The 19,600-nt window shown below is 59.7% G+C and overlaps 1 protein-coding gene across 1 annotated transcript; it reads left to right on the top strand.

Moving 5' to 3' along the window:
* Positions 1-1,148: 1,148 nt before the first annotated feature.
* LOC139243426 (KH homology domain-containing protein 4-like) lies at positions 1,149-12,628 on the top strand. The gene is made up of 3 exons (XM_070870770.1): positions 1,149-1,312; positions 2,379-2,470; positions 9,512-12,628. Exons 1-3 carry the CDS (start codon positions 1,218-1,220, stop codon positions 9,721-9,723), a joined length of 399 nt encoding a protein of 132 aa, XP_070726871.1. The 5' UTR covers positions 1,149-1,217; the 3' UTR covers positions 9,724-12,628.
* The last annotated feature ends 6,972 nt before the right edge of the window (positions 12,629-19,600 follow it).

Below are 19,600 nucleotides of genomic sequence, written 5' to 3'. Positions count from 1 at the left end.
TGGGGGGGGGGTGTGTGTGGGGGAGATGTGTGTGTGTGTGGGGGAGGTGTGTGTTGTGTGGGGGGGGTGTGTGTGGGGGGAGATGTGTGTGTGTGGGGGGGGGTGTGTGTGTATGGGGGGGGGGGGGTGTGTGTGTGGGGGGGTTGTGGAGAGCCGGGGAGGGGGGTGAGTGTGAGAGCAGGCGTTGGCTGTTGCTGACTGACTGTGAGTTGTATCCCCTCCTGTGCCCCCTGGACTGAAGCGGTGCTGGAATAGCAGGCCCGGGGTAACGGCAGGCAGTCAGTGTGGGGCCCAGCTAGCTGCTCTGGTGGTGTTTGGGTTTGTGTGTGTTGCGGTCTCGGAGCTGGAGGCTGTACCACCAACGCTGCCCCTTTAATGAGATGTGTCAGTGAGCGTGTGTTGACGTGTGCAGCCGACGTTGCCCCTTTAATGAGGTGTGTCAGTGAGCGTGTGTTGACGTGTGAGGCCTACGCTGCCCCTTTAATGAGGTGTGTCAGTGAGCGTGTGTTGACGTGTGAGGCCGACGTTGCCCCTTTAATGAGGTGTGTCAGTGAGCGTGTGTTGACGTGTGAGGCCGACGTTGCCCCTTTAATGAGGTGTGTCAGTGAGCGTGTGTTGACGTGTGAGGCCGACGTTGCCCCTTTAATGAGGTGTGTCAGTGAGCGTGTGTTGACGTGTGAGGCCGACGTTGCCCCTTTAATGAGGTGTGTCTGAGTGTGTTGAAGTGTGAGGCCGACGTTGCCCCTTTAATGAGGTGTGTCAGTGAGCGTGTGTTGACGTGTGAGGCCGACGTTGCCCCTTTAATGAGGTGTGTCTGAGTGTGTTGAAGTGTGAGGCCGACGTTGCCCCTTTAATGAGGTGTGTCAGTGAGCGTGTGTTGACGTGTGAGGCCGACGTTGCCCCTTTAATGAGGTGTGTCTGAGTGTGTTGAAGTGTGAGGCCGACGTTGCCCCTTTAATGAGGTGTGTCAGTGAGCGTGTTGACGTGTGAGGCCGACGTTGCCCCTTTAATGAGGTGTGTCTGAGTGTGTTGACGTGTGAGGCCGACGTTGCCCCTTTAATGAGGTGTGTCTGAGTGTGTTGAAGTGTGAGGCCGACGTTGCCCCTTTAATGAGGTGTGTCAGTGAGCGTGTGTTGACGTGTGCAGCCGACGCTGGGAGTGCTGTGACTGCTGCTAATGATACTGCTTTCTTCTGCTCATAGCATGGACCCATTCATATGACTAATTTAGGTACAGGATCCTCCCCGAATGGGCGAAGTGGAGTGGGCGTGATCTTCGCTGATTCCTGTGGCAGGGAGAAGGAGCGGGACAGGTGAGTGTCTCAGCATGGCTGGGCTCCGGGTCCATCCACTGACCGAGGGTGGCCCCGATCGGTACAGAGCAGGATGGTGCCAATCTCCCCACTGCGCGCTTCCTCCCCCCACCCCCCCCCACGGGATTGAGCTGATCACCCAATGCCACACCCCGCCCTGCCCTCACTGTCTGCGGGGAGCTCGAACTCCAGCCGCCTGGGACACTGCGAGCTGCCCCTGCTATCTGCGCTCCGATCACTGCACTGCGCGCTGACGGGGAACTGTCCCATCCTGCATGCTCAGTGCCCGTGTGGGCCTCAGTGCCCGTGTGGGCCTCAGTGCCCGTGTGGGCCTCAGTGCCCGTGTGGGTGTCAGTGCCCGTGTGGGTGTCAGTGCCCGTGTGGGTGTCAGTGCCCGTGTGGGGGTCAGTGCCCGTGTGGGTCTCAGTGCCCGTGTGGGTCTCACTGCCCGTGTGGGATAGTGCCCGTGTGGGTCAGTGCCCGTGTGGGTCTCACTGCCTGTGTGGGTCAGTGTCCGTGTGGGATAGTGCCCGTGTGGGTCAGTGCCCGTGTGGGTCTCATTGTCCGTGTGGGATAGTGCCCGTGTGGGTCAGTGCCCGTGTGGGCCTCACTGCCCGTGTGGGCCTCACTGCCCGTGTGGGTCTCACTGCCCGTGTGGGTCTCACTGCCCGTGTGGGTCAGTGCCCGTGTGGGTCTCACTGCCCGTGTGGGTCTCACTGCCCGTGTGGGCCAGTGCCCGTGTGGGTCTCACTGCCCATGTGGGCAAGTGCCCGTGTGGGTCTCACTGCCCGTGTGGGTCAGTGCCCGTGTGGGTCAGTGCAGTCCCACACCGGGCCCTGGTTTGTGAGATTATACGGTCTGTGGGACCCAGGGATAACGTTAGTGGGTGTTCTGTTCTTGTATCTCCGGGTGGCGTGTCATTCTCATTCTGCCACCGTGAATATTCTGCGTTGAATCTCCGCTCGTGCAATGTTTCCCGGCCTGGCACGCTGCCCCTAGTGGAAGGTTGAACGCTAACCCAGCCACTGCTCTGTTCTTTCCCCCCCACCCCCCCCGCCCCCTGCAGGCAGGTGATGCCCCCACCACTGCGACTTCTGACCGAAGGATTCATGGAGTCGAACGACCTCCGGGGGATGTACGGACCCTCAGCGTCGATGGGTGAGTGAGCTGCACCTGGACCTCCGCTTGGCATTGACTCGGGGGTGGGGGGGGGGAGCTTACATGGCCGATCCCCTGTCCCAGTGTGGGACTGATCTGGGACTGATCCAGTGCCCCAGTGTGGGACTGATCCCAGTGTCCCAGTGCGGGACTGATCCAGTGCCCCAGTGCGGGACTGATCCAGTGCGGGACTGATCCAGTGCCCCAGCGGGACTGATCCAGTGCCCCGGTGCGGGACTGATCCAGTGCCCCGGTGCGGGACTGATCCAGTGCCCCGGTGCGGGACTGATCCAGTGCCCCGGTGCGGGACTGATCCAGTGCCCCGGTGCGGGACTGATCCAGTGCCCCGGTGCGGGACTGATCCAGTGCCCCGGTGCGGGACTGATCCAGTGCCCCGGTGCGGGACTGATCCAGTGCCCCGGTGCGGGACTGATCCCAGTGCCCCGGTGCGGGACTGATCCCAGTGTCCCGGTGCGGGACTGGTCCCAGTGTCCCGGTGCGGGGCTGGTCCCAGTGTCCCGGTGCGGGGCTGGTCCCAGTGTCCCGGTGCGGGACTGGTCCCAGTGTCCCGGTGCGGGGCTGGTCCCAGTGTCCCGGTGCGGGGCTGGTCCCAGTGCCCCGGTGCGGGGCTGGTCCCAGTGCCCCGGTGCGGGGCTGATCCAGTGCCCCAGTGCGGGACTGATCCAGTGCCCCAGTGCGGGACTGATCCAGTGCACTGTGCCAGTGTTGGGGATTGTGGGGGTGATCGTCCATAGTTGAGTGAGCAGTTACTGATCGCACTGCTACATTTGGCTGTCCCAGCAAGGCGGGGATTGGTCAGGGGTGAGAGACCCTCCCACAGTTTCCCCGCTCCGGACCAAAGGTCTCGGGGAGCCCTGCTACTCCCAGCTGTGCGTCCAGCTTTCGGGGGTGAGAATTTATTTTTTAAATTAAATTTGGTTGCGTTGAACTTTGTGGAGCCTGCAGGTTCACACCTGATCTCAGCTCGGGTAGCAACAGGGGCGAGAGTGGGCTAGGGGGAAAGATCTGCCCGGGGCTTGCTCCCGATTACTGCCCAGTGATCCCTGGGTTAGAGAGAGGAAATCAGCCCGGGTTCCTGCTCCTGATCACTGCCCAGTGATCCCTGGGTTAGAGAGAGGGGAAATCAGCCCGGGTTCCTGCTCCTGATCATTGCCCAGTGACCCCGGGGTTAGAGAGAGGGGAAATCAGCCAGGGTTCCTGCTCCTGATCACTGCCCAGTGACCCCAGGGTTAGAGAGAGAGAGGGGAAATCAGCCAGGGTTCCTGCTCCTGATCACTGCCCAGTGACCCCTGGGTTAGAGAGGGGGAAATCAGCCAGGGTTCCTGCTCCTGATCACTGCCCAGTGACCCCTGGGTTAGAGAGAGAGGGGAAATCAGCCAGGGTTCCTGCTCCTGATCACTGCCCAGTGACCCCTGGGTTAGAGAGGGGGAAATCAGCCAGGGTTCCTGCTCCTGATCACTGCCCAGTGACCCCGGGGTTAGAGAGGGGGAAATCAGCCAGGGTTCCTGCTCCTGATCACTGCCCAGTGACCCCGGGGTTAGAGAGAGAGGGGGAAATCAGCCAGGGTTCCTGCTCCTGATCATTGCCCAGTGACTCCTGGGTTAGAGAGAGAGGGGAAATCAGCCAGGGTTCCTGCTCCTGATCATTGCCCAGTGACTCCTGGGTTAGAGAGAGAGGGGAAATCAGCCAGGGTTCCTGCTCCTGATCACTGCCCAGTGACCCCGGGGTTAGAGAGGGGGAAATCAGCCAGGGTTCCTGCTCCTGATCACTGCCCAGTGACCCCGGGGTTAGAGAGAGAGGGGAAATCAGCCAGGGTTCCTGCTCCTGATCACTGCCCAGTGACCCCTGGGTTAGAGAGAGGGGAAATCAGCCAGGGTTCCTGCTCCTGATCACTGCCCAGTGACCCCTGGGTTAGAGAGAGGGGAAATCAGCCAGGGTTCCTGCTCCTGATCACTACCCAGTGACCCCTGGGTTAGAGAGAGGGGAAATCAGCCAGGGTTCCTGCTCCTGATCACTGCCCAGTGACCCCTGGGTTAGAGAGAGAGGAAATCAGCCCGGGTTCCTGCTCCTGATCACTGCCCAGTGACCCCTGGGTTAGAGAGAGGGGAAATCAGCCTGGGTTCCTGCTCCTGATCACTGCCCAGTGACCCCTGGGTTTGAGAGAGGGGAAATCAGCCAGGGTTCCTGCTCCTGATCACTGCCCAGTGACCCCTGGGTTTGAGAGAGGGGAAATCAGCCAGGGTTCCTGCTCCTGATCACTGCCCAGTGACCCCGGGGTTAGAGAGAGAGGGGAAATCAGCCAGGGTTCCTGCTCCAGATCACTGCCCAGTGACCCCGGGGTTAGAGAGAGGGGAAATCAGCCAGGGTTCCTGCTCCTGATCATTGCCCAGTGACCCCTGGGTTAGAGAGGGGAAATCAGCCAGGGTTCCTGCTCCTGATCACTGCCCAGTGACCCCTGGGTTAGAGAGGGGGAAATCAGCCAGGGTTCCTGCTCCTGATCATTGCCCAGTGACCCCGGGGTTAGAGAGAGAGGGGAAATCAGCCAGGGTTCCTGCTCCTGATCACTGCCCAGTGACCCCTGGGTTAGAGAGAGAGGAAATCAGCCAGGGTTCCTGCTCCTGATCACTGCCCAGTGACCCCGGGGTTAGAGAGAGAGGGGAAATCAGCCAGGGTTCCTGCTCCTGATCACTGCCCAGTGACCCCTGGGTTAGAGAGAGGGGAAATCAGCCAGGGTTCCTGCTCCTGATCACTGCCCAGTGACCCCTGGGTTAGAGAGAGGGGAAATCAGCCAGGGTTCCTGCTCCTGATCACTACCCAGTGACCCCTGGGTTAGAGAGAGGGGAAATCAGCCAGGGTTCCTGCTCCTGATCACTGCCCAGTGACCCCTGGGTTAGAGAGAGAGGAAATCAGCCCGGGTTCCTGCTCCTGATCACTGCCCAGTGACCCCTGGGTTAGAGAGAGGGGAAATCAGCCAGGGTTCCTGCTCCTGATCACTGCCCAGTGACCCCTGGGTTTGAGAGAGGGGAAATCAGCCAGGGTTCCTGCTCCTGATCACTGCCCAGTGACCCCTGGGTTTGAGAGAGGGGAAATCAGCCAGGGTTCCTGCTCCTGATCACTGCCCAGTGACCCTGGGGTTAGAGAGAGGGGAAATCAGCCAGGGTTCCTGCTCCTGATCACTGCCCAGTGACCCCGGGGTTAGAGAGAGGGGAAATCAGCCAGGGTTCCTGCTCCTGATCATTGCCCAGTGACCCCTGGGTTAGAGAGGGGAAATCAGCCAGGGTTCCTGCTCCTGATCACTGCCCAGTGACCCCTGGGTTAGAGAGAGAGGGGAAATCAGCCAGGGTTCCTGCTCCTGATCACTGCCCAGTGACCCCGGGGTTAGAGAGAGGGGAAATCAGCCAGGGTTCCTGCTCCTGATCACTGCCCAGTGACCCCGGTGTTAGAGAGAGGGGAAATCAGCCCGGGTTCCTGCTCCTGATCACTGCCCAGTGACCCCGGGGTTAGAGAGAGGGGAAATCAGCCAGGGTTCCTGCTCCTGATCACTGCCCAGTGACCCCGGGGTTAGAGAGAGGGAAATCAGCCAGGGTTCCTGCTCCTGATCACTGCCCAGTGACCCCTGGGTTAGAGAGAGGGGAAATCAGCCAGGGTTCCTGCTCCTGATCACTGCCCAGTGACCCCGGGGTTAGAGAGAGGGAAATCAGCCAGGGTTCCTGCTCCTGATCATTGCCCAGTGACCCCGGGGTTAGAGAGAGAGGGGAAATCAGCCAGGGTTCCTGCTCCTGATCACTGCCCAGTGACCCCGGGGTTAGAGAGAGGGGAAATCAGCCCGGGTTCCTGCTCCTGATCACTGCCCAGTGACCCCTGGGTTAGAGAGAGGGGAAATCAGCCAGGGTTCCTGCTCCTAATCACTGCCCAGTGACGCCTGGGTTAGAGAGAGAGGGGAAATCAGCCAGGGTTCCTGCTCCTGATCACTGCCCAGTGACCCTGGGGTTAGAGAGAGGGGAAATCAGCCAGGGTTCCTGCTCCTGATCACTGCCCAGTGACCCCTTGGTTGGAGAGGGGAAATCAGCCAGGGTTCCTGCTCCTGATCACTGCCCAGTGACCCCTGGGTTTGAGAGAGGGGAAATCAGCCAGGGTTCCTGCTCCTGATCACTGCCCAGTGACCCTGGGGTTAGAGAGAGGGGAAATCAGCCAGGGTTCCTGCTCCTGATCACTGCCCAGTGACCCCGGGGTTAGAGAGAGGGGAAATCAGCCAGGGTTCCTGCTCCTGATCATTGCCCAGTGACCCCTGGGTTAGAGAGGGGAAATCAGCCAGGGTTCCTGCTCCTGATCACTGCCCAGTGACCCCGGGGTTAGAGAGAGAGGGGAAATCAGCCAGGGTTCCTGCTCCTGATCACTGCCCAGTGACCCCGGGGTTAGAGAGAGGGGAAATCAGCCAGGGTTCCTGCTCCTGATCATTGCCCAGTGACCCCTGGGTTAGAGAGGGGAAATCAGCCAGGGTTCCTGCTCCTGATCACTGCCCAGTGACCCCTGGGTTAGAGAGGGGGAAATCAGCCAGGGTTCCTGCTCCTGATCATTGCCCAGTGACCCCGGGGTTAGAGAGAGAGGGGAAATCAGCCAGGGTTCCTGCTCCTGATCACTGCCCAGTGACCCCTGGGTTAGAGAGAGGGGAAATCAGCCAGGGTTCCTGCTCCTGATCACTGCCCAGTGACCCCGGGGTTAGAGAGAGGGGAAATCAGCCAGGGTTCCTGCTCCTGATCACTGCCCAGTGACCCCGGGGTTAGAGAGAGGGGAAATCAGCCAGGGTTCCTGCCCCTGATCACTGCCCAGTGACCCCCCTGGGTTAGAGAGAGGGAAATCAGCCAGGGTTCCTGCTCCTGATCACTGCCCAGTGACCCCTGGGTTAGAGAGAGGAAATCAGCCAGGGTTCCTGCTCCTGATCACTGTCCAGTGACCCCTGGGTTAGAGAGAGGGAAATCAGCCAGGGTTCCTGCCCCTGATCACTGCCCAGTGACCCCTGGGTTAGAGAGAGAGGAAATCAGCCAGGGTTCCTGCCCCTGGTCACTGCCCAGTGACCCCGGGGTTAGAGAGAGAGGGAAATCAGCCAGGGTTCCTGCTCCTGATCACTGCCCAGTGACCCCTGGGTTAGAGAGAGGGAAATCAGCCAGGGTTCCTGCTCCTGATCACTGCCCAGTGACCCCTGGGTTAGAGAGGGGAAATCAGCCAGGGTTCCTGCTCCTGATCACTGTCCAGTGACCCCTGGGTTAGAGAGAGGGAAATCAGCCAGGGTTCCTGCTCCTGATCACTGCCCAGTGACCCCTGGGTTAGAGAGAGGGGGGAAATCAGCCAGGGTTCCTGCTCCTGATCACTGCCCAGTGACCCCTGGGTTAGAGAGGGGGAAATCAGCCAGGGTTCCTGCTCCTGATCATTGCCCAGTGACCCCGGGGTTAGAGAGAGAGGGGAAATCAGCCAGGGTTCCTGCTCCTGATCACTGCCCAGTGACCCCTGGGTTAGAGAGAGGGGAAATCAGCCAGGGTTCCTGCTCCTGATCACTGCCCAGTGACCCCGGGGTTAGAGAGAGGGGAAATCAGCCAGGGTTCCTGCTCCTGATCACTGCCCAGTGACCCCGGGGTTAGAGAGAGGGGAAATCAGCCAGGGTTCCTGCCCCTGATCACTGCCCAGTGACCCCCCTGGGTTAGAGAGAGGGAAATCAGCCAGGGTTCCTGCTCCTGATCACTGCCCAGTGACCCCTGGGTTAGAGAGAGGAAATCAGCCAGGGTTCCTGCTCCTGATCACTGTCCAGTGACCCCTGGGTTAGAGAGAGGGAAATCAGCCAGGGTTCCTGCCCCTGATCACTGCCCAGTGACCCCTGGGTTAGAGAGAGAGGAAATCAGCCAGGGTTCCTGCCCCTGGTCACTGCCCAGTGACCCCGGGGTTAGAGAGAGAGGGAAATCAGCCAGGGTTCCTGCTCCTGATCACTGCCCAGTGACCCCTGGGTTAGAGAGAGGGAAATCAGCCAGGGTTCCTGCTCCTGATCACTGCCCAGTGACCCCTGGGTTAGAGAGGGGAAATCAGCCAGGGTTCCTGCTCCTGATCACTGTCCAGTGACCCCTGGGTTAGAGAGAGAGGGGAAATCAGCCAGGGTTCCTGCTCCTGATCACTGCTCAGTTACCCCTGGGTTAGAGAGGGGAAATCAGCCAGGGTTCCTGCTCCTGATCACTGTCCAGTGACCCCTGGGTTAGAGAGAGGGAAATCAGCCAGGGTTCCTGCTCCTGATCACTGCCCAGTGACCCCTGGGTTAGAGAGAGAGGGGAAATCAGCCAGGGTTCCTGCTCCTGATCACTGCCCAGTGACCCCTGGGTTAGAGGGAGGGGAAATCAGCCAGGGTTCCTGCTCCTGATCACTGCCCAGTGACTCCTGGGTTAGAGAGAGGGAAATCAGCCAGGGTTCCTGCTCCTGATCACTGCCCAGTGACCCCTGGGTTAGAGAGAGAGGGGAAATCAGCCAGGGTTCCTGCTCCTGATCACTGCCCAGTGACCCCGGGGTTAGAGAGAGGGGAAATCAGCCAGGGTTCCTGCCCCTGGTCACTGCCCTTGGGTTGTAGAGAGGGGGAGTATCGAGGCTGTCACACTGATGGGGCCGGTACCCCAGGGAGACTGAGCGAGTGGATAGATAGCTGGCCGAGTGGAGGTTGAGCCCTCGGTGACTGATCTGTCCATGTGTGGGGCTGGGTCACTGTAACTCCCTGCAGGTGGAGCAGGATGGGTGAGGGAACCCCTTCTAACGTCACCTTCTCTTTTTGTGTTTCTCTCTCTCCTCTCTTCTCTTCCATGGTTGTGCTGCTGTCGGTGACTCCTGCTGGCTGTCCCGGACTGCCCTCTGCCTGCGTGACAAACCCGCCTCCCATCACCACCGACGACAAATGCCTCCCAATAACAATTCCCTTTCTTCCTCGAGCTGCTGTTTTGTGCCGCGTGTGCGTGCGTGTGTCTGTGTCTCTCGTTCTCTGCCCGTCTCTAGATCGCCCTCGGGAGCCCTCGATGAAGATGAGGAGAGCGGGCGAGCGGGGATCGCGGCCGTTGCCGTACGGCAGGGACCTGTTGGACGCGGAGGAGGAGGAGGAACGTTGTTGGCGGGGCCGTGGGGCGGGACAGAGCTGGGGCACGGGCTGCCACTTCACCATGCCCCCCCAGCGGCCACAACAACAGATGCCCTTCTGGATGGCGCCCTAGCGGGACTGGATTCTTCGGGGGGGTCCGAGCCCACCCACCCACCTCCCGACGATGGTGACGGACTATTGACGCGCAGGGGCTTGGCGAGGACCCCGGACCCCGGACATTACACTGGCGACGGTCAGAATGCGAGCTTCAAACATTACGCTTTTTGGGGGGGGGAGGGGAGGGCCGGGGAGAGAAATTTGGCCAAGAAATGTTTAGTTCTCCAAGTTGAAAGTTTTATTTTTATTTCCCTCGCGGCTGGTCGGGAGTCTCGGGAACAGATGGACGGACAGAAGCCGGTGGCAATGGGCGACCGCATTAGGACACTCCCGCGGGACCAGCTCTCCCCCTTCCCCCCCCCCCCCCCCCGCTTCCGAATGGATATTCCCCAGGAATTTGAACAGGCCCCCAAGATCAAATTGAGGGGGAGATTGGCGGTGATGTGGGGGCTCGCGACTTTCTCCCTGCGGGATCCGTGAGCGACGCTCGTGGAGCTGGCTCCGGGGGAGGGGGAGCGAGCGGGAGGGGGAAGGGGGAAGGGGGACGAGCTGTACTGTCTGCTCGAGGCTTTCTCCCTGTTTGGCCGCCTGGGAACCTATGATTTAAGGCCCTTTGTCAACCCGGGGTGTAAGCGGGAGACCTGGGAGGGAAGGTTGTGTAAATAGCAGGGGGGGGGGTTACGGGGGGGGATTGCGAACGGAGTCCCGGGTGCGTGACCTCGCCACGGGACGGCCTGGCCTGTGCATCCCAGGGGGCGTCTTTCCCCCGCCCTCGGCCCCAGCCGGTCCGCCTCGCCTCTGCCCCTCCCCGTCCCTCACGCTGAGAGTCTGCACAGAGGGCGACGGCCAGGCCCGCTCCTGCCGTCAGTCCGTCTGTACGCAGTGCGGGGGCCCGCGGGGTCACGGGAGGCAGCCCTGAGCGATCCCGGGGTCACGGGAGGCGGCCCTGAGCGATCCCGGGGTCACGGGAGGCAGCCCTGAGCAATCCCGGGGTCACGGGAGGCAGCCCTGAGCGATCCCGGGGTCACGGGAGGCGGCCCTGAGCGATCCCGGGGTCACGGGAGGCGGCCCTGAGCGATCCCGGGGTCACGGGAGGCGGCCCTGAGCGATCCCGGGGTCACGGGAGGCAGCCCTGAGCGATCCCGGGGTCACGGGAGGCGGCCCTGAGCGATCCCGGGGTCACGGGAGGCGGCCCTGAGCGATCCCGGGGTCACGGGAGGCGGCCCTGAGCGATCCCGGGGTCACGGGAGGCTGTGCTTTATGCAAGTGTTGGGACCGCTGCCCCTGAAGTGACTGCCCCTCTGAACCTTTGCACGATGCACCCAACGCCAGCCAAATGCAAACCCCTCCCTCCGCTTCTCCGGGTGGGATCCGACAGCCCCACTCCCCCTTGTGTTTGGCGGTTTGAGCTGTGCTGTGACCCCACCGATCCCAGGACCACGCACCCGGTGAAGCCAGACTGCTGGGCGTCTCTGCACCACCGCCGGGCTGGGTTGGCCGTGCCGTGTTGGAGTCACCGTCAGCGGGTCTGGCTCCTGATTGCCGGCTGTACTGCTGGCTCTTAAAGGGCCACAGCAGCCCCTCCACCAGCATCACATCCTGCGGAGCACGCAGACCCGCTGTAGTTTGCGAGGATCCACTGTGTGCCCGAGAGATTTCCCGGGTACCCGTATCCACTGGAGAATTGTCATGTGAAGTCCTGTATCGGGGGCGCCTGCACTGTTGGAGCTCTGTGTTAAATGGGCATCGCTTGGAAAGCACAAGAGCTCCGATCAATACAGAAAAAGCACCTTCCCCGCCCGGCCCTGCAAACTCCAGCTTGGATAAAAGCCAAACCCAATCCACAGTCCTGGTTCAGTGAGTGGCCTCCTCGCATCCCAGTCAGAACTCCCACTCCAGAGACTTGAGCTCAAAAATCCAGGCCGACACTCCCAGTACTGAGGGAGTGCCGCACTGTCGGAGGGGCAGTACTGAGGGAGTGCCGCACTGTCGGAGGGGCAGTACTGAGGGAGCGCCGCACTGTCGGAGGGGCAGTACTGAGGGAGTGCCGCACTGTCGGAGGGGCAGTACTGAGGGAGCGCCGCACTGTCGGAGGGGCGGTACTGAGGGAGCGCCGCACTGTCGGAGGGGCAGTACTGAGGGAGCCCCGCACTGTCGGAGGGGCAGTACTGAGGGAGTGCGGCACTGTCGGAGGGGCAGTACTGAGGGAGTGTCGGAGGGTCGGTACTGAGGGAGCGCCGCACTGTCGGAGGGGCAGTACTGAGGGAGCGCCGCACTGTCGGAGGGGCAGTACTGAGGGGGCGCCACACTGTCGGAGGGGCAGTACTGAGGGAGCGCCGCACTGTCGGAGGAGCCCTCTTTTGGGGGGGGGCGGGGCGGGGGAGTTCTCCCCGGTGTCCTGGGGCCAATATTTATCCCTGGTCCAACATCACTAAAACAGATGATCTGGGTCATTATCACATCGCTGTGTGTGGGATCTTGCTGTGCACAAATTGCCTGCCGCGTTTCCCACGTTACAACAGTGAGCACACTTCAGACAGTACGTGATTGGCCGTGAGGCGCCTTGGGACATACCGAGGGACAAGTCTGTCTGTGACCCCGGAGACAATGTGTTCTCAGTGTTACACCTGAAGATGAGGGGGTTTGGGGACGGCTGCACTCCCTCTCCCCCTCCCCTGTAAAACTGGTGCTCACTGCCCTCCCCTCCCCTGCATGTGAGTGCTACTCGCCTTCAGCAGTTAACGCTGCTCATTGCCTGGGCCGGGCCGGGCCGGGCCGACTGTTGGGAGTGGGACTGGGCGATGGGGGAATCAGTTTCTGTTGTTCTAACCTCGTTTGTCGGTTACAATTTCTGGCCGTTTGTAAATATTGTGACAAAGTTCTTATTTTGCCCTTTGTAAATAAAACCAAGCTGAACGGTCTTCCTCTAGATTCCTTTTGGAGCGGGGCCCGGGAGCAGCCTGTGAATCCCTCAGTCCGTTCAGTGGCTCCGCCCGCTCGGAAACCCCACGCGGGGCGGGGGCAGGAGGGTGTGGGGGGGTTACTCAGCTGAGCGCGACCGGAACCGGCAACACCAGAGCCTGAGGCCAACCTATCCCATCAGTCCGAGGGTAAAGGGGTGTCCCGGGCACAGGAGGATTCTCACCCAGCGGGGGGCAAAGCCTGGAGAATGCTGGCCTTTATAGCAAGGGGCGTGGAGTATAAAAGCAGGGCAGTCCTGCTCCAACTGTACAGGGTATTGGTGACGCCACACCTGGAGTACTGCGTGCAGCTTTGGTCTCTGTATTTAAGGAGGGATATACTTGCATTGGAGGCAGTTCAGAGAAGGTTCACTGGGTCGATTCCTGAGATGAAGGGGTTGTCTGATGAGGAAAGGTTGAGCCTGTACTTACTGGAGTTTAGAAGAATGAGATCTTATTGAAGCGTCTATGATTCTGAGGGGGCTGGACAGGGGGGATGCAGAGAGGATGTTTCCCCTCGTGGGGGCATCTAGAACCAGGGGGCATAGTCTCAGAATAAGGGGTCGCTCATTTAAGATGAGGAGGAATTTCTTCTCGGAGGCTGGTGAATCTGGAGGCTGGGTCATTGAATATATTTAAGGCGGAGATAGACAGATTTTTGAGCGATAAGGGAGTGAAGGGTTATGGGGAGCGGGCGGGGAAGTGGAGCTGAGTCCATGATCAGATCAGCCATGATCTTATTGAATGGCGGAGCAGGCTCAAGGGGCCGTATGGCCGACTCCTGCTCCTATTTCTGATGTAGGACGGTGGCTGGGCTCAAGGCTGGAGCCAGGAGTCCCAGTGATGCTCGATATCCTCCCAGCTACACAGCCCAGTGCACGCTCAGCTATTCACCCTGTGGGGCATCGTAGGAGTGGTTTTACCCGCCTGCTCCCGGAGTCTGCCCCAAGCAGCCGATCCAACGCCGGGGCCCGCAGACCCTGACTGACTGACCGCCCGAGCCCAGCCCGCTGGCAAACCACAGGGTCCTCCGAGCGCGGCTGGAGATGAATGGTCTACAAGGTACATTACATTGTGGAGTGCTGTGAGTAACTCTATCTGTTAAAGCGATACCGGCAGAATATTAACAACTCGGCTGCAGCGATTTGCTGAAATGAGCATCGTAAACACAAGATTTGTTCATCAAATCTTTTTATTTAAAAAAAAAATGAACATATTCTCGATGAAGAAGATGCTTTTGGACAGTGACGATGACCCGTGGGGTCAGTAAATGTTGGCAACCCTCAGTATTGCTGGTGCACCCGGGCAGGGGTAGTGGGAGAGAGAGGTTGGGGGGGGGAAGGAGAGACGGGCCCGGCCTGGGTATAGAGGGAGGGGGGGTGGGGGAGAGAGGTTGGGGGGGTGGGGGAGAGAGGTTGGGGGGCGGGGGGGGGGGGGGAAGGAGAGACGGGCCCGGCCTGGGTATAGAGGGAGGGGGGGTGTGGGAGAGAGGTTGGGGGGGTGGGGGAGAGAGGTTGGGGGGCGGGGGGGGGGGGAAGGAGAGACGGGCCCGGCCTGGGTATAGAGGGAGGGGCGGCCGGGTATAGAGGGAGGGGGGGGTGGGGGAGAGAGAGGTTGGGGGGGGAAGGAGAGACGGGCCCGGCCTGGGTATAGAGGGAGGGGGGGGTGGGGGAGAGAGAAAGAGAGGGGCCAGGATTGGGGGATGGGTAAATGGCCCGTGTTTAACTGGAGGTTTTATGGATGGGGGGGGCTGATCAATAAAGGGCAGTAATTGAGCGATCAGATACCCCGGGGGGGAGGGGGGGGAATCTCAGCAAGTGATGTCACGCTGCAGTCTGGGAATAAACCTCCAGCAAACCCGGTAACAAGCACCAAGGGGCCTTCAGCAATACAAAGGGAAGAAAAATTCCACCACCCTGTAGAGTTTTGTAAACGGAGCGTACAATGGAGAAACGGTTCAAACATTTAACCAGCATCTTTTTACAAAAATACACAACAAATACGTTTCACATCATTGGCACCAGCGTGTACTGAGTGTGACCACTGACTTCACTGGACAGGCAGGGGCCAGGGGCGAACCAGCGGCTGTTTCAAGCTCTGCAGCTCCAGGGTACCAGTGAGGGGGTAAAACAAAGCCCTCGCAGTCCCTGGAGCGAGCTGCAGGTGAGCTGATGTCACAGGGAAGGGTCCCACACAGCACCCCCACCCCCCCAGTCCCCGTCACTTTCACGTGTAGAAATTAGAACATCGGTTTTTGGCACGCCACGTGTTGAAGTAACAGTCCAATGGCTCAAGCATGCCATTACATCTCAGCAGATCTTTGGGAGACTGTGTGTGAGAGGTCGGTGTGCAAAACACCTCACAACAGCAGCATTAAAGGCCAGCAGCCTATTTGGTTTCAGAAAGAATCACGTCAATGCAGCACATCTTTTCCAAGGGGTCCCAGGGAGTGTGGTTCAGGGCCGTGAGCTGCCAAATACTGCCTCACCTCATGGACCTGCCCCAAGGCCCCTTTTTACTTTTGTACTTATTGGGGTCAAGGGAACAGGAGGAGGCCCATTCAGCCCCTCGAGCCTGTTACACAGGAACAGGAGGAGGCCCATTCAGCCCCTCGAGCCTGTTACACAGGAACAGGAGGAGGCCCATTCAGCCCCTCGAGCCTGTTACACAGGAACAGGAGGAGGCCCATTCAGCCCCTCGAGCCTGTTTCACCGGTCAATGAGCTCACGGCTGATCCTGTATCCTAACTCCATCCACCTGCCTTGGTTCCATGCTCCTGCCGAGCAAATATCTATCGACCCCTGATGTAAAATGATTAATTAAGCTGGCATCTACTACTTTGGGAGAGAGTCCCACACTTCTGCCACCTTTTGTGTGAAGTGTTTCCGAGCTACCCTCCTGAATGACCTGTCTTTGATTTTAAGGTGATGTCCTCTTGTCCCTCCCCCAACCACTATCTACCCTATCCATTCCCAGTAATCTCTCCTCAGAATCTAACCCTTGGAGCCCTAATAACATTCTGGCGAATCTGCACTGCGCTCTTTCCTGAGATACGATGCCCAGAACAGTACACAGGTGTGCTTGGAACAGCACGGGTTAGATACAGAGTAAAGCTCCCTCTACACTGTCCCATCAAACACTCCCAGGGCAGGTATAGCACGGGGTTAGATACAGAGTAAAGCTCCCTCTACACTGTCCCATCAAACACTCCCAGGGCAGGTATAGCACGGGGTTAGATACAGAGTAAAGCTCCCTCTACACTGTCCCATCAAACACTCCCAGGGCAGGTACAGCACGGGGTTAGATACAGAGTAAAGCTCCCTCTACACTGTCCCATCAAACACTCCCAGGGCAGGTACAGGGGGTTAGATACAGAGTAAAGCTCCCTCTACACTGTCCCATCAAACACTCCCAGGGCAGGTACAGCACGGGGTTAGATACAGAGTAAAGCTCCCTCTGCACTGTCCCATCAAACACTCCCAGGGCAGGTACAGGGGGTTAGATACAGAGTAAAGCTCCCTCTACACTGTCCCATCAAACACTCCCAGGGCAGGTACAGCACGGGGTTAGATACAGAGTAAAGCTCCCTCTACACTGTCCCATCAAACACTCCCAGGGCAGGTACAGCACAGGGTTAGATACAGAGTAAAGCTCCCTCTACACTGCCCCATCAAACACTCCCAGGGCAGGTACAGCACGGTGTTAGATACAGAGTAAAGCTCCCTCTACACTGTCCCATCAAACACTCCCAGGGCAGGTACAGCACAGGGTTAGATACAGAGTAAAGCTCCCTCTACACTGTCCCATCAAACACTCCCAGGGCAGGTACAGGGGGTTAGATACAGAGTAAAGCTCCCTCTACATTGTCCCATCAAACACTCCCAGGGCAGGTACAGGGGGTTAGATACAGAGTAAAGCTCCCTCTACACTGTCCCATCAAACACTCCCAGGGCAGGTACAGGGGGTTAGATACAGAGTAAAGCTCCCTCTACACTGTCCCATCAAACACTCCCAGGGCAGGTACAGGGGGTTAGATACAGAGTAAAGCTCCCTCTACACTGTCCCATCAAACACTCCCAGGGCAGGTACAGCACGGGGTTAGATACAGAGTAAAGCTCCCTCTACACTGTCCCATCAAACACTCCCAGGGCAGGTACAGCACGGGGTTAGATACAGAGTAAAGCTCCCTCTACACTGTCCCATCAAACACTCCCAGGGCAGGTACAGCACGGGGTTAGATACAGAGTAAAGCTCCCTCTACACTGTCCCATCAAACACTCCCAGGGCAGGTACAGGGGGTTAGATACAGAGTAAAGCACCCTCTACACTGTCCCATCAAACACTCCCAGGGCAGGTACAGGGGGTTAGATACAGAGTAAAGCTCCCTCTACACTGTCCCATCAAACACTCCCAGGGCAGGTACAGGGGGTTAGATACAGAGTAAAGCTCCCTCTGCACTGTCCCATCAAACACTCCCAGGGCAGGTACAGGGGGTTAGATACAGAGTAAAGCTCCCTCTACACTGTCCCATCAAACACTCCCAGGGCAGGTACAGCACGGGGTTAGATACAGAGTAAAGCTCCCTCTACACTGTCCCATCAAACACTCCCAGGGCAGGTACAGCACGGGGTTAGATACAGAGTAAAGCTCCCTCTACATTGTCCCATCAAACACTCCCAGGGCAGGTACAGCACAGGGTTAGATACAGAGTAAAGCTCCCTCTACACTGTCCCATCAAACACTCCCAGGGCAGGTACAGGGGGTTAGATACAGAGTAAAGCTCCCTCTACACTGTCCCCATCAAACACTCCCAGGGCAGGTACAGCATGGGGTTAGATACAGAGTAAAGCTCCGCCGACACTGTCCCATCAAACACTCCCAGGGCAGGTACAGGGGGTTAGATACAGAGTAAAGCTCCCTCTACACTGTCCCATCAAACACTCCCAGGGCAGGTACAGGGGGTTAGATACAGAGTAAAGCTCCCTCTACACTGTCCCATCACACACTCCCAGGGCAGGTACAGGGGGTTAGATACAGAGTAAAGCTCCCTCTACACTGTCCCCATCACACACTCCCAGGGCAGGTACAGGGGGTTAGATACAGAGTAAAGCTCCCTCTACACTGTCCCATCAAACACTCGCAGGGCAGGTACAGTACGGGGTTAGGATGTACTTTGTGTAGCTCACCCTGTCACTGGTGCAGATGTTGAGCAGGTTTCTTTGCAGAAACCAAATTGCTGAGCTGAAGGGGGTTTACTGTTCGATGGATTTAACGCAGAATCTCGGGATAAAGCTCAGTGTGGCAGCTGTGGAGAATAAGGGGACATTGTCCAGTGAGTGGTGGTCACACGAACACCCCTCCCTCCTCCCCCAACCAGAAACCATCGTTCTTTGCTAATCCTAGGACATAATAATTAAAAGGAAATCTCTCTTTGGGAGAAATGAAAAGCTTAAATCATCAAAACAGCAACTTCTGAACATTACAATTCAATTCAAACTAAAATTTAAACCTTTCACCTGTTCGGGCGATCAGTGGATTCTCCGCGGACACACACACGTGGTCCTGGACGGGTCAGTGCTGGGAGCGGGCCGGAGATTGTAAACCAGGTGTGATAGAGACAGTGGCCCCGGGATTCTCACCGTCAGCAGTCCAGGGGGGTGGAGCAGAGGCACCGATCTTACTGAATGGCCGACTCCTGCTCCTAATTCTCACATTCTCCCAACGTTCAGGGTGGGAGGGGAGAAAGGCAGACAGCCCGGTCTCGGGGTCAGTGCCCCTCTCCGACCCCCTCCCCTGGTCTCGGGGTCACTGCCCCTCTCCGACCCCCTCCCCTGGTCTCGGGGTCACTGCCCCTCTCCGACCCCCTCCCCTGGTCTCGGGGTCACTGCCCCTCTCCGACCCCCTCCCCTGGTCTCGGGGTCACTGCCCCTCTCCGACCCCCTCCCCTGGTCTCGGGGTCACTGCCCCTCTCCGACCCCCTCCCCTGGTCTCGGGGTCACTGCCCCTCTCCGACCCCCTCCCCTGGTCTCGGGGTCAGTGCCCCTCTCCGACCCCCTCCCCCGGTCTCGGGGTCAGTGCCCCTCTCCGACCCCCTCCCCCGGTCTCAGGGTCACTGCCCCTCTCCAACCCCCTCTCCCAGTCTCGGGGTCACTGCCCCTCTCCGACCCCCTCCCCCGGTCTCGGGGTCACTGCCCCTCTCCGACCCCCTCTCCCGGTCTCGGGGTCACTGCCCCTCTCTGACCCCTGGTCTCGGGGTCACTGCCCCTCTCCGACCCCCGATCCCGGTCTCGGGGTCACTGCCCCTCTCCGACCCCCGACCCCTGGTCTCGGGGTCACTGCCCCTCTCTGACCCCTGGTCTCGGGGTCACTGCCCCTCTCCGACCCCCGATCCCGGTCTCGGGGTCACTGCCCCTCTCCGACCCCCTCCCCTGGTCTCGGCGTCACTGCCCCTCTCCGACCCCCTCCCCTGGTCTCGGGGTCAGTGCCCCTCTCCGACCCCCTCCCCTGGTCTCGGGGTCAGTGCCCCTCTCCGACCCCCTCCCCTGGTCTCGGGGTCAGTGCCCCTCTCCGACCCCCTCCCCTGGTCTCGGGGTCACTGCCCCTCTCCGACCCCCTCCCCTGGTCTCGGGGTCACTGCCCCTCTCCGACCCCCGATCCCGGTCTCGGGGTCACTGCCCCTCTCCGACCCCCGACCCCTGGTCTCGGGGTCACTGCCCCTCTCTGACCCCTGGTCTCGGGGTCACTGCCCCTCTCCGACCCCCGATCCCGGTCTCGGGGTCACTGCCCCTCTCCGACCCCCTCCCCTGGTCTCGGCGTCACTGCCCCTCTCCGACCCCCTCCCCTGGTCTCGGGGTCACTGCCCCTCTCCGACCCCCTCCCCTGGTCTCGGGGTCAGTGCCCCTCTCCGACCCCCTCCCCCGGTCTCGGCGTCAC

The sequence above is a fragment of the Pristiophorus japonicus genome, unplaced genomic scaffold (genome assembly GCF_044704955.1).
Source record: "Pristiophorus japonicus isolate sPriJap1 unplaced genomic scaffold, sPriJap1.hap1 HAP1_SCAFFOLD_1692, whole genome shotgun sequence".
Taxonomy (NCBI): domain Eukaryota; kingdom Metazoa; phylum Chordata; class Chondrichthyes; family Pristiophoridae; genus Pristiophorus; species Pristiophorus japonicus.
The sequence above is the reverse complement of the archived record's forward strand: the minus strand, read 5'-3'. Positions and strand labels throughout refer to the sequence as shown.

Bases quoted from the DNA above. Each gene is read 5' to 3' on its own strand.
- LOC139243426 (XM_070870770.1), top strand. From the start codon at position 1,218: ATGACTAATTTAGGTACAGGATCCTCCCCGAATGGGCGAAGTGGAGTG. The intron at 1,313-2,378 runs GTGAGTGTCTCA...CGCCCCCTGCAG, and splicing joins AGGGAGAAGGAGCGGGACAG to GCAGGTGATGCCCCCACCAC. The intron at 2,471-9,511 runs GTGAGTGAGCTG...GCCCGTCTCTAG, and splicing joins CGGACCCTCAGCGTCGATGG to ATCGCCCTCGGGAGCCCTCG.